This window comes from Chiloscyllium plagiosum, chromosome 28 (assembly GCF_004010195.1).
Source record: "Chiloscyllium plagiosum isolate BGI_BamShark_2017 chromosome 28, ASM401019v2, whole genome shotgun sequence".
Taxonomy (NCBI): domain Eukaryota; kingdom Metazoa; phylum Chordata; class Chondrichthyes; order Orectolobiformes; family Hemiscylliidae; genus Chiloscyllium; species Chiloscyllium plagiosum.
This window is the reverse complement of record NC_057737.1, coordinates 26,692,490-26,705,390: the sequence shown is the minus strand read 5'-3', so window position 1 is coordinate 26,705,390 and position 12,901 is coordinate 26,692,490. Positions and strand designations below refer to the sequence as shown.

General features: G+C 43.2%; 1 protein-coding gene across 2 annotated transcripts in view; it reads left to right on the top strand.

Moving 5' to 3' along the window:
• Positions 1-6,954: 6,954 nt before the first annotated feature.
• ggnbp2 (gametogenetin binding protein 2) overlaps positions 6,955-12,901 on the top strand; it is an 87,028-nt gene continuing 81,081 nt past the window's right edge. For both annotated transcript variants that reach the window (XM_043718557.1, XM_043718556.1), the window contains exon 1: positions 6,955-7,385. In XM_043718557.1, the coding sequence (XP_043574492.1) occupies positions 7,293-7,385 (93 nt within the window). In that variant the 5' untranslated portion in view covers positions 6,955-7,292. The remainder of the gene's footprint in view (positions 7,386-12,901) is intronic.

Genomic DNA, 12,901 nt, shown 5'->3' with positions numbered 1-12,901 from the left:
TGGGGAGTCGTTATCAGAAGCTTTGATGAGGTTAAGATGACTGGCAAAGGCATGTGATTTTGTGTTAGCCCGGAATTAAAAGCTGAGACACCGTTTGGTATGTTGGATTGATGATGTAACCATGCAAAAGTGCCGACAAGGTGAAGTCCAGCTGGACTTCAAACAGGCATGAAAACTGGTTGTGTCATTATAAAATGCAACAAGGCAAGCAAGGGAGCTACAGGGCATCCTGATTGAAGCAGGTACCCACACCTGTCTGACTGAGATGAGATATTGTGTGTTTGGTTATCTTTACTAACTCACTCAACAGTTTGCTATATTCATTAATACAGCGTTCCTGTTCATTCATAATCATTTATTAACCCATTATTTACTACAACATGGTTTCAAAGATCAAATTAAAATAACCCTTTATAATCAAAACAACCCTTTCAAACCCATTACTGCATTTTCACACCTTATCAGCCTTCGCTACAAGCTAGGTTTAGGCCTAGCTACCTCTGAATAGGTGTCAATATCATAAACAATACCATCCCCATCAAGTCTCCACAAAATATTATAATATTAATCAACCCTTAGTAACCATCTCCTGGAACTGAATAGATTCCCCAATTAGTATGTACCTGTTAAATGCCGTTAAATGAGCCAGTATCTCTTTAAGAAACTGACAAAACAGTGTTTCTATGAAATTCCATGAATGAATGAAACGCAAATAGTAAATAAATCTCACAACCCAGCTCCAGTAATCAGTTTAATATCCTTTATTCTTTTATTAAGTATAGGTACAATTTTTAACTTATTTAGAGCATATAGGCTTAGCATTTTTACTAACATTTACTAACTTAAAATACAAAAGGACTAACATCTCAATTATGCAAGCAGACCAGACAGACACACTTAATCCCATCAGAAGTAGCAGCTAGCATTTAGCACATTTTAACTCATCTCCAGTCTTCCAGGACAGAAGCCTTTCAAACCTTTGTGTACTTGTGTAAAAAAATGCAACACCATAATAATGGAATTTTAACATTCGCATGAACTGTATTTCGGAATTTTATTGCTGCCTTGAACTTGTGCTGTGATTGCTGAATGAAATTTTCGCCGATTTCGGTCATTATTTGAACACGATCCCACACCAAGCTGAGGAAACACCACTTGAGTGTAGGCAATCACACAGCCTCACGCAAGACATATTCTGAGCAAAGAGACCCTAGGTCAGCCAACAGCAAATCCCCAAAACAAAGGTGAACCTCGGCTAAATGACTAAAACGTTCTTCAGGATCCAGGCTGGTAAGCCGACGTAGTTGTTGTTGGTATGCGGACTCGAGAGACAGAAAAGGAGTCCTACAAAGCCCAACTTAAGAGAACTCATAGGCCGGTACCCAGGAGAGTGCACACCCTGGAATATCCACCTACATCTGTTTTAGAACAGTTAATTTGCTTAGGAACATCCAAATCATCACCAAAATAAAGGCCTGCTTAAATGGTCACCTAGTTCTCATGGAGGTCGATACCGATACAGCCATTTCAGAGATCACACAACCAGCCTTTAACCAGATTTGCGAGGACTCCAACTTAAATTTGCACAAGACCTTGACCTTACACAGGGGAACCAATACAGATTAAAGGGACAACTTTGGATCTGCTCTCGTGAGAAGCAGCTGTTTCAATTACCACTGATTTTAGTAAAAGGCTCGGGCCCAAGGTTGGTGAGCAGAACTGGTTGAGAAAGAGTCACCTTGAAAGACTAAACATTTTTTGATTAAAAAATGGCTGCCTGAGTGAAGTCATAGTTAAATATCTGGACATTTTTCTGGAAAATGATTGAGTTTTTTGAGGAAGTAACAAAGAGGATTGATGAGGGCAGAGTGGTAGATTTGATCCATATGGACTTCAGTAAGGCGGTCGACAAGGGAGACTGATTAGCAAGGTTAGATTTCATGGAATACAGGGAGAACTAGCCATTTGGATACAGAACTGGCTCAAAGGTAGAAGACAGAGGATGGTGGTGGAGGGTTGTTTTTCAGACTGGAGGCCTGTGACCAGTGAAGTGCCACAAGGATCGGTGCTGGGTCCTCTACTTTTTGTCATTTACATAAATGATTTGGATGCGAGCATAAGAGGTACAGTTAGTAAGTTTGCAGATGACACCAAATTTGGAGGTGTAGTGGACAGCAAAGAGGGTTACCTCAGTTTACAACAGGATCTTGATCAGATGTGCCAATGGGCTGAGAAGTGAGAGATGGAGTTTAATTCAGATAAATGCGAGGTGCTGCATTTTGGGAAAGCAAATCTTAGCAGGATTTATACACTTAATGGTAAGGTCCTAGGGAGTGTAGGTTCATAGCTCCTTGAAAGTGGAGTCGCAGGTAGATAGGATAGTGAAGACGGCGTTTGGTATGCTTTCCTTTATCGATCAAAGTATTGAGTACAGGAGTTGGGGAGGTCATGTGGCTTTACGGGACATTGGTTAGGCCACTGTTGGAATATTGCGTGCAATTCTGGTCTCCTTCCTATCAGAAAGATGTTGTGAAACTTGAAGGGTTCAGAAAAGATTTCTAAGAATGTTGCCAGGGTTGGAGGATTCGAACTATAGGGAAAAGCTGAACAGGCTGGGGCTGTTTTCCCTGCAGCGTCGGAGGCTGAGGGTTTACAAAATTATGAGGGGCATGGATAGGGTAAATAGGCAAAGTCTTTTCCCTGGGGTCAGAGTGTCCAGAACTAGAGGCATAGCTTTAGGGTGAGAGCGGAAAGATATAAAAGAGACCTAAGGGGGAAACCTTTTCACGCAGAGGGTAGTACGTGTATGGAATGAGCTGCCAGAGGAAGTGGTGGAGGCTGGTACAATTGCAACATTTAAGAGGCATTTGGATGGGTATATAAATAGGAAGGGTTTGGAGGGTTATGGGCTGGGTGCTGGCAGGTGGGACGAGATTGAGTTGGGATATCTGGTCAGTATAGACGGGTTGGACCAAAGGGTCTGTTTCCATGCTGTACATCTCTATGACTCTATGACTATCAAAGGAGCCAAGGTCACCTTATATGTTGACCAGGATGCAAGTCTGCAAGGTTTGCCCAGTGCTATTTATCTTATGTGCAAATGTAGAAGCAGAAATCAGAAGGCTGGAAAGTGAATACAGCTGATGTTGCACGTTAACACCGAAAGAGGAGGAGGAATTTCTTCTGAGACGATCTGGGTGCAAGAGACGATTCACAGTCCAATACATGCTGCCTATATCTGAGTCAGAGGGACTAGACCTGGGATGAAAATATCCCCAGAGCTACAAGGAAAAGAACGGGCTGACACTCTGCACTTAGTGATTAGACGGAGGTTGGCCATGTGGATCTCTGAGTAGGAGTTCCTTGATTGGGGCTGTTAACCTGGTCCAATTGGGGAGTCCTCACTGACAGACATAAACAGGAGTCTAACGGCAGTGTTTGTCACTGGCCACCCGGGTGTTTTCCTATCTTCCTGGTGGTGGAAATTGAATAAAGATTCGTGCACCTTGTGTCTTTCACTGTGTCTCCCGCCTGCACACACACACCATGGGTGCTGGGGAAAAAATAAGCACTACCGCACTTAGGTGGTAGTGTGGGGGTTAAAGGGGAAAAAAAAAAGGAAGGGAAAAAAAAAAACAACTGGGAGGCTCTCACCCCTGCACACACACACCATGGGTGCTGGGGATAAAATAAGCACTACCGCACTTAGGTGGTAGTGTGGGGGTTAAAAAAAAAGAAAAAGAGGAAAAAAAAAAAAAAAAAGAAAGAAAAAGAAAAAAATATAACCAGGAGACGCCGCAGGGAGTGGAGTGCATCATTACTCCCTCCAACTCTATTTTGATTTAGTCCCTCCCCTCCCCTTCACTGTTTTGATCACACAGCACTGTCCCTTGATGTGAAGGGCAGTGTTTGTCACTGGCCACCCGGGTGTTTTCCTATCTTCCTGGTGGTGGAAATTGAATAAAGATTGGTGCACTTTGTGTCTTCCACTGTTTCTCACACCTGCACACACACACCATGGGTTCTGGGGATAAAATAAGCACTACCGCACTTAGGTGGTAGTGTGGGGGTTAAAGGGGAAAAAAAAAAAAAAGAAAAAAAGAAAAAAGAAAAAAAAAATAAAATGAAATGTGAAGTCCCTCCAATTCTATTTTGATTTAGTCCCTACCCTCCCCTTCACTGTTTGATAAGAAAAAGAAAAAAAAAAATAAACAGGAGTCTAACGGCAGTGTTTGTCACTGGCCACCCGGGTGTTTTCCTATCTTCCTGGTGGTGGAATTTGAATAAAGATTGGTGCACTGTGTGTCTTTCACTGTGTCTCACTCCTGCACACACACACCATGGGTGCTGAGGAAAAAATAAGCACTACCGCAGTTAGGTGGTAGTGTGGGGGTTAAAATTAAAAAAATAATAAACAGGGGGAAAAAAAATAAACAGGAGTCACATGCCAAATAAAAAAAAATATAAAGAGGAGACGTACGTTAGGGCCCGGGTGTCCTTGGAGAAGGAGCATGCGGTGTCCACCAACACCCTGGAGTTGTTCAGGGAGAGGTGGGCGCCGCTGGGAGTGGAGTGCATCATTTCTCCCTCCAACTCTATTTTGATTTAGTCCCTACCCTCCCCTATCCTGTTTTTGATCACACAGCACTGCCCTTTGATGTGAAGGGCAGTGTTTATCACTGGCCACCCGGGTGTTTTCCTTTCTTAAAAAAAGAGAAAAAAAAGAAAAAATAAACAGGAGTCTAAGGGCAGTGTTTGTCACTGGCCACCCGGGTGTTTTCCTATCTTCCTGGTGGAGGAATTTGAATAAAGATTCGTGCACTTTGTGTCTTTCACTGTGTCTCACACCTGCACACACACACACCATGGGTGCTGGGGAAAACATAAGCACTACCGCAGTTAGGCGGTAGTGTGGGGGTTTTGAAAAAAGAAAAAAAAAGAGAAAAAATAAAAAAAAAGCATAGAATCCTCCCTCCAAAAAAAAACAAAAAAAAAAGGATAAACAGGAGTCTAAGGGCAGTGTTTGTCACTGGCCACCCGGGTGTTTTCCTATCTTCCTGTGGTGGAATTTGAATAAAGATTTGTGCACTTTGTGTCTTTCACTGTGTCTCACACGTATACACACACACCATGGGTGCTGGGGGAAAAAAAATTATAAACTGGGGATCCCAGCTCTCTACGCGGGAGTCCTCCCCCTTTCTCTCGGGGATCTGGGGTGGAGGGTGCTAAAGGAGAAAAAAAATAAAAAAATAAACAGGAGTCTCAGGGATTCTCGTCAGTCTAGAGACCAGCTCTGAGCTCATTGGTCAGAGTCCACGCATGGTGCACATGTAGATAAAGAGTGACTTGGTGACAAGATACTGGCCTCAGGGGTGTTATTTCAGTTACAAAACTTCTGTGTTTTTAAACACCAATCTCTCGCAATAAAGGCCAAAATTTTGTCTGCTTTCTTAATTACTTTCTGCACTTGCATGCTAACTTGTTATTTCATACCCAAGAACAACCAAATTCCTCTGCATTGCACTTTGGTGAGTGTTTCTCTCTATTTAAATAATTGCCTGCCTTTTGATTCTTCCTGTCAAAGTGCATGATCTCTCAATTTTCTACATGGAAAACCACCCGCCACGTTTTTGCCAACACGCTGAAACTATTCAGATCCCTTATGTTCTCATCATAATATGCCCTCCCACTTACCATCAGCAATTTTGAATAAATTGTAATCTGTCCCATCTTCCAAGTCTTAATTTAGACAGTAAATAATTGAGATCCCAGGACTGATCCTTTGGGCACCGCACAAGCGCATCCAACTTGGAAATAAATTCCTTTACTTTCTTCTGTATATTAATCAATCCTCAATCCGTGCTAAGACATTGCAGGCAATTCCGTGATCTTCTACGCTGTGCAATAACCTTTTAACGAAATACATCTACCTGTTCCACCTTATCAACTCTACTTCTGCACCACTCGACAAAGAAATATTCACCTATGGCACTTGTCCAATCTTCCAGAATCGGCTTTGCACGACCATCAAGCAACCGCAGCAGACGAATCTCCTTTATTTCACCAGGATTTCTGTCTGAGGCCGCGTTTCCATGGTCACTGGCGGGTGGGACGCCGATCTCGACTCACGTTTAAAAGCCGTAAATCTGAAACAAAAATAGAAACTGCCGGACGGGTTCAGGCAGCATCCGTGGAGAGAAAGCCAGAAGTTGACGTTTCGGGTCAAGCGGCCCTGCCCTCAGAAGCTGCGCCCCATCGTTACCGACCTGGAGTCAACACCTCACATCCAACCGCCGTTAGAGCATTGTTACTGCCGGGCGGATGCCTACATCAACGCAAACCTTTCCCTTTCAAGTTCTGCGTCGGCACACGGAGAGGCGCAGGGCGCTATCACTTTTCGCCGACCCTTCACGGCCAGGAGTCACCTTGATTCTCCCGGCGTGTTTTGAACAAGAGGCTGCAACCCGCGCTCGGGATGGGCAAGGGAGCAGAAGGAGAGTGGGGGCGGGGGGAAGGGTGTGAGCGCGCAGGCGCGGTTCCGGCCCCTGCCCCAGCACAGGCCCAGGCACAGGGACCGGCTCCGCCCCTCCCCCTCTGTCACGCGCGGACTGGCCGGAACTACTTCCAGCAATGGGGCAAAGGGGGAGGCGGGGAGGGTTGGTTAGTGCGGATCTCGCCACGTCCGTGTGAGAAGGAGGAAATAGTCTGCTCAACATTAGAGATGTATTGAGTCTAGAGGCACACAGTATTTAATAAAAGGAGAACACAATTACCGGGGAGTGAGTAATATGAATTCTGGGAGAGGAATTGAGGTGGGCAGGCAGAGTAGGTGTGTGTTTGTGGGGACAGGGAGGAGAGGCGACTCGCACTCATTGAGGGGACTCATTTCCCGGGGCGGATGGCGGCGGCGCTGTGGCAGTGACGCTCTCCATTTTTATTCGAATATTTTGGTGGAGAGGGAGAGGGAGCGGAGCGGAGTGGAGTTTGCGGGGAGGGAGGGAGGAAAGGAAAGGAGAAAGAAGGAGTCAGATAGGTAGCGCTCGTCAGTCCATTCGCGAGCTCGACATCAGGCTCCGGAGCTTTCTGGACGTGTAACCCCCGTCTGTTGTCGAGCCTTAGCTTGGTCGCCGATCTCGGCGATTATTGAATCGTTAGCGGGAGGTTTCCCTACCCCCAGCCTCCCTCTCTAGGCCGGACTCTGTCTGTCTATCTGTGTGTGTGTGTGTGTCAGTGAGTGGCGGTTGGTTGCTGTCAGCCTTCCCCCTCCCCTCTCTCTCTCTCTCGCTGTTGACATGGCGCGCCTGGTTGCCGTCTGCAGAGACGGGGAGGAAGAGTTCCCCTTCGAGAAGAGGCAGATCCCCCTCTACATCGATGACACCCTAACGGTGAGTTTCAAGCGATAAATGGCGACTGCGGGTCGTCAAGGAAGGGGATGGAGGTGGTGTGGGGGTGGGGAGAAGTTTTCCGATTCCCCCACCCCGCCCCCGACCAGGCCCTGATCAAGGCCCCGGGTGCCGCCGTATATTGACCCGGTCGTTCCAGGGTCTCAGGCTTCTGTCTATTGCACTAGGCCGCTGGCGTCCGAGTTTGCTCTGTCCTGTTCAGACACGGCGTGAAATCCAGAGAGTAGCCTGTTCTCTCTCACTCGGCCCGTTTGGAGTGGAATGATGTGTCTCGCAGGAAAACTTGCCCTTTCTCCACTTGGGCCTCGGGTTGTGTAAGTTACAAAGTTCTCAAGTGCGTCAGTTTGCCTTGTATGACTGGCGTTTTTTTTAAAAAAACAGAATCAAAATCATTTTGTGATTCAAGTGGAGACTTTGCACAAATGCAGATTGTTACATCATCACTTTTTTTGTAAATTCATTTCCTTCCATTTTGTGGACTATGTTACTGGGATTTATGTTTTACATTCCAAAATGTAACTTTAGCCACCTAATATTTTCACATTGTACTTTTGTTCACGTATTCACATACTAAAATTTGCAAGTGCTATTTGCTTCATCTTTTAGGAAGTTATTAAATTTCAATAAAACTAAAATATGCAGTTCTCCACTTGGCTTTAGGAATAGAGTAATTGTAGAAATATTGGAGATTTTTGAGCTGAATTTATGCCAAATGCATGTTTACTTGGTTCAGTTGCTTATTGTGTTTATTTTAATCTTGGGCCATTTATCCATAGGCCATGCTGATTTTAATTTAGATTTTCTTGTCGATTAATTATTGAAGATATTCCTGTCTGAGATTAATTTTTTCTAGCAATCCAAAAATGCTGTACCTGTATGGCAAGTGTAGATTTGCATGTTAAGGTAATGCCACATATTGATGGAATACAGTTACAGAATGATTCAGGGATATGTAAGAGTGTAGCAGCTTTATAAGAGTTAGTATTGCATTGTACCTTCAACTTTTGAAACTATCCCACGGTGTTTTGTGGGTGTTAGAAAATAGTGACACCAAACCACCTGAGAGATTTGGGTGATCAAAATTTTGGTTGAAGTAGGTTTTAAGGGACACCTGAAAGGAGGGCAATGAGAGAGAGATCCAGGTTCAGGGAACAAAGTCCAAATCTTGCAATTCATCCAACTAAAGGCATGGCTACCAACATTTGGCATGCTAAAGTGGGCAGAATTAAGTGTGCAGATGCCTTAGCAGGTGGTACAGATGGAGGAGATTGCAAGGAAAAGAGGGATAAAGTTTTTGAGAGATTTGTTAATTTTAAAATTGAAGTCCCCATTTCTATACTGCCATTGTAGACCAGTGCATGAGCAGAGTTTTGGATGGCCTTGTGCTTGTGGGTAGAACTTTGGTGATCAGTAAAGTGCAGTAGAATAGTAATTTAGACATGTTAGCTTTGGGTCAGTTTTGGCACCAAGATTAAAACTGACACAACCTCAGACAGTTGTGAAAGAGAAGGATAGTGTCAGTAGCTAAGGAATAACCTTTAAGGACTGCAGCAATGGTTTTGCTCTTCTGTATTTAATAGTACAATGTTTCTGTACATTTTTGGTTTTGAACATTTGGAAAGGTAGCATGGCAGGTTAGATGCAGCGGAGACATTGAATTGGTTGAGCACGCATTGTGTTGTTGATGTCATAGTTATAGAAATGTACAGCACAGAAACAGACCCTTCGGTCCAACCCGTCCATGCCGACCAAATATCCCAACCCAATCTAGTCCCACCTGCCACCACCTGGCCCGTATCCCTCCAAACCCTTCCTATTCATATACACATCCAAATGCCTCTTAAATGTTGCAATTGTAGTAGCCTCCACCACTTTGTCTAGCAGCTCATTCCATACACATGCCACCGTCCGCGTGAAAATGTTGCCCCTTAGGTCTCTTATATCTTTCCCCTCTTATCCCAAACCTATGCCCTCTAGTTCTGGACTCCCCCACCACAGGGAAAAGACTGTGTCTATTTATTCTATCCATGCCCCTCATGATTTTATAAACCTCTAAGGTCACCTCAGCTTCCAACGCTCCAGGGAAAACAGTCCTAGCCTGTTCAGTCTCTCCCTATAGCTTAAATCCTCCAACCCTGGCAACATCCTTGTAAATCCTTTCTGAACCCTTTCAAGTGTCACAACATCTTTCCGATAGGAAGGAAATCAGAATTGCACGTGATATTCCAACAATGGCCTAACCAATGTCCTGTACAGCTGCAAACTGACCTCCCAACTCCGTACTCAAAACTCTGACCAGCGTCTACCTGCGACTCTACTTTCAAGGAGTTATGAAGCTGTACTCCAAGGTTTCTTTGTTCAGCAACACTTGCTAGGACCTTACCATTAAGTGTACACGTCCTGCTAAGATTTGCTTTCCCAAAATGCAGCACCTCTCATTTAACTGAATTAAACTCCATCTGCAGTTTGGAAACTGATGTTTTTGGCTGATGTTGCCAAAGGGCAGTATGAGGCAGATCAAAGTCACCAAAGATAGATCCTTTCTGGGGTATACAAGGTTGGATAGAGAAATCATGGCAGGTGATTACCTTGCCATTGTTGGATAGATAAGAATAACTAGATAAATGCAATCCTGCTGCATTGGAGTGGTATGGAGGGGAGAGATGGTGTGATCAACTATTGAAGACAGTAAATGTGTTGAAAGATGAAGAATGGTTTCAAGTTAGTCATTTCTCTTTCCTATGTAATACATAATAGAAATCTGAGCGATGGACTGAAGGTTCCTTAGTCCCATTTTAAATCATTTTATGGGGACACTTGCTTTTTCGGAGTTTCTTTTCACTAAAGTTGGAAATGCTCTGGTAAAATTCCATTGATCCAAAGCATCCTCAATCTGTTCCTGGAAAGTATTATATGCTGTTTAGTTTCAGGCCCACATTATTTCCATAGAAGGTGGCTTAATGGTTATCTCTACATTGTCTGCGTCATCTCTGTCCATCTCTCCTTTTATAAAAATGTTGAATCCCATAGAAATGGACTTCGGTTCTGGATTTATCTGTTTGAGTTCCCTCTTTCTCCATCCCCTTGTCTGAGCTGCACTACCACTCATTTTGCATCTCTAATCTGCAGTAGCTCTGCTTTTCCCAGTGTGCTGAAAATTTGAAGTCTTTTCTCATCTCACCCTTAAGTTATAGTTGCCTCTAGTCAGATTCCTTGCTGTCTTCTGTCATCTGAGATACTGCATTTTCCCATCCTAGCTCAGCCAAATAATTACAGAAGAACCTTTATAAGTGACTGTTTGATTATTTAAGTTGCTTTTGTAAATCTATCTGCTTCCTCTTCTAGTAAATTCCTTTAAAATCTTTTTTACCCAAGTTTTAGGTTGCACTGTTTACTCTCTTGCCATCTGGCTGAGCCTTGCATCTGTCTGAAGGCATCTTTCAATGTTACACGTGTTTTTAAAAACTATAAAAAACTATAAAAACTTGTCTAAACTGACTTTTCAAAGAAAATAGTTGTAGGGTATAGAAATTCAATCTTCTATTTTCAAATAACTTTGCCTTCCCAAATTGCTGCCACTACTGAATTTGGATCTTTAGCTCTGGGCAAGTGTCCTGACTTTAAATGACAAAACAGTTTGAAGATTTGCACCTACTTTGTTAGTTTGGATATTGTTGATATTGTTAATGCAAGCATTTCCTGCCTATATGGCAGTTGAATCAACCATCATGTTAGTCTGGCCTACTGCAACTCCAGACCTATGTAAGGCTGCCAGATTTCCTTCTCTGGATGTCAGTGAAGCAGAGAGGTTTTCTCAATCGTTTCATGGTCACTAGTACTAAACTTATCTTTTAGTTCCTGATTTATTAATTGAATTTAAATGCCAACAGTTGCTATGTTAGAATTTTGAATTGGTTTCTGTAGAGCATCAGCCTAGGCCTCTGGCTTCCTTGTTCTGCTAACTTACATTACACATCCATTTCCTTGAGTTGACATCGATGTCGGCTGAATTTCAGCCGCATCCTTTTGGCTTGAGTATGCAATCTAAGCAAGCAATTCATACAATGAACTTTTTCTATTTATAATGTACCTTAACACAATATTCCAGATGTTACATGTTATCAAACAGGATTTGATACTAAGCTATGGGAGGACATGATTTTCACCTTCTGTTCAAATAGTGATAAAAACAGTCTGTGTTTTTGAGCAATCTTAAGAGGAAAGAGGTGGCGAGCCAAAGAAGTTTAAGGTGCAAGTTCTGACACTTAGTGATTGAGCAGCTGAAGGAAACGTTACTGTGGCTGAGGAACTAAAATTAGGAATGCTCAATTCTAGAATTGAGGTGCAGCACATATGAGAGCTGTGGTGCAGGAGATGATTACAGATAAGAAAAGCTTATGTAGTTATTTGAACCACTGCTTTAAAATTGAGGCTTTGTTTAACCAAGAGCTAATTAAAGTTAGTTAGTATTTTGAGAGGAGGTGAAAGGGACTTGGTCCATGTTAGTAGACAGGCAGAGCTTTGAATAATAGAATTTACTGTGGGTGGAAGTTGTGGCTACCTCGGCATGGATTTCAGCAGCATGTGAGCTGAGATAGAGACTGAATTGAGGTTGGAATTGGCAGACTTAATGGTGTGGGTATTTAGGTCAGAATTTCCCTTCTGTTTCAAAATTACTAGACAACCATAGCTGGAAAACTGTGAATAGTTTTGCGCCACTTATCTGAGGAAATATACTGACATTGAAGTAGTCCAGACAAGCTTCACTATGTTGATATTGAGTACGGAGGGTGGTGCTTGCACTAAATTGGATATAGAAGAATAAAAGGTGACTATTTTGAAATGTAGACTTAATGGGGTAGGTGTGGAAAGGCAGTTTCTCTTGTGGGATCATGTGTAATCTCAGAATAAGATAATGTCCATTTGAGACTATTGAGGAATTTCTTCTGTGGGTTGTGAATCTGAGAATTCTTTACAACAGAGGACTGTAATGGCTAAGTGAATCGAGGGCTACAGGATTGAAGGCAGGGGAGTGGAATTGATTCAGATCAGCCATGGCAGAGCAGATTCAGTTGGCTTGATGGCCTACTTCTAATCCTATGCCTTTTGATTTATTGTCGCATGTACCAATGTACAGTTAAGTTTTATTTACATGCTGTACAGGCAGATCATGCTATGCAAAGTGGATAGGGTAATAGACCAGTGAGGAATACAATATTACAGAGATCGCAATCAACTATAAATTTGAGAAGTGCATTCAGAAGTCTAGTAACAGCGGGGAAGAAGCTGTTCTTGAATCTTTTGATACATATTTTCAAACTTGTTAACTTTCTGCCAATGGAAGAGAATAACCAGGGTGAGAGGGATCTTTGAGGAGAAAGTGAGGTCTGCAGATGCTGGAGATCAGAGATGGAAATGTGTTGCTGGAAAAGCACAGCAGGTCAGGCAGCATCTAGGGAACAGGAGAATCGACGTTTCGGGCATTAGCCCTTCTTCAG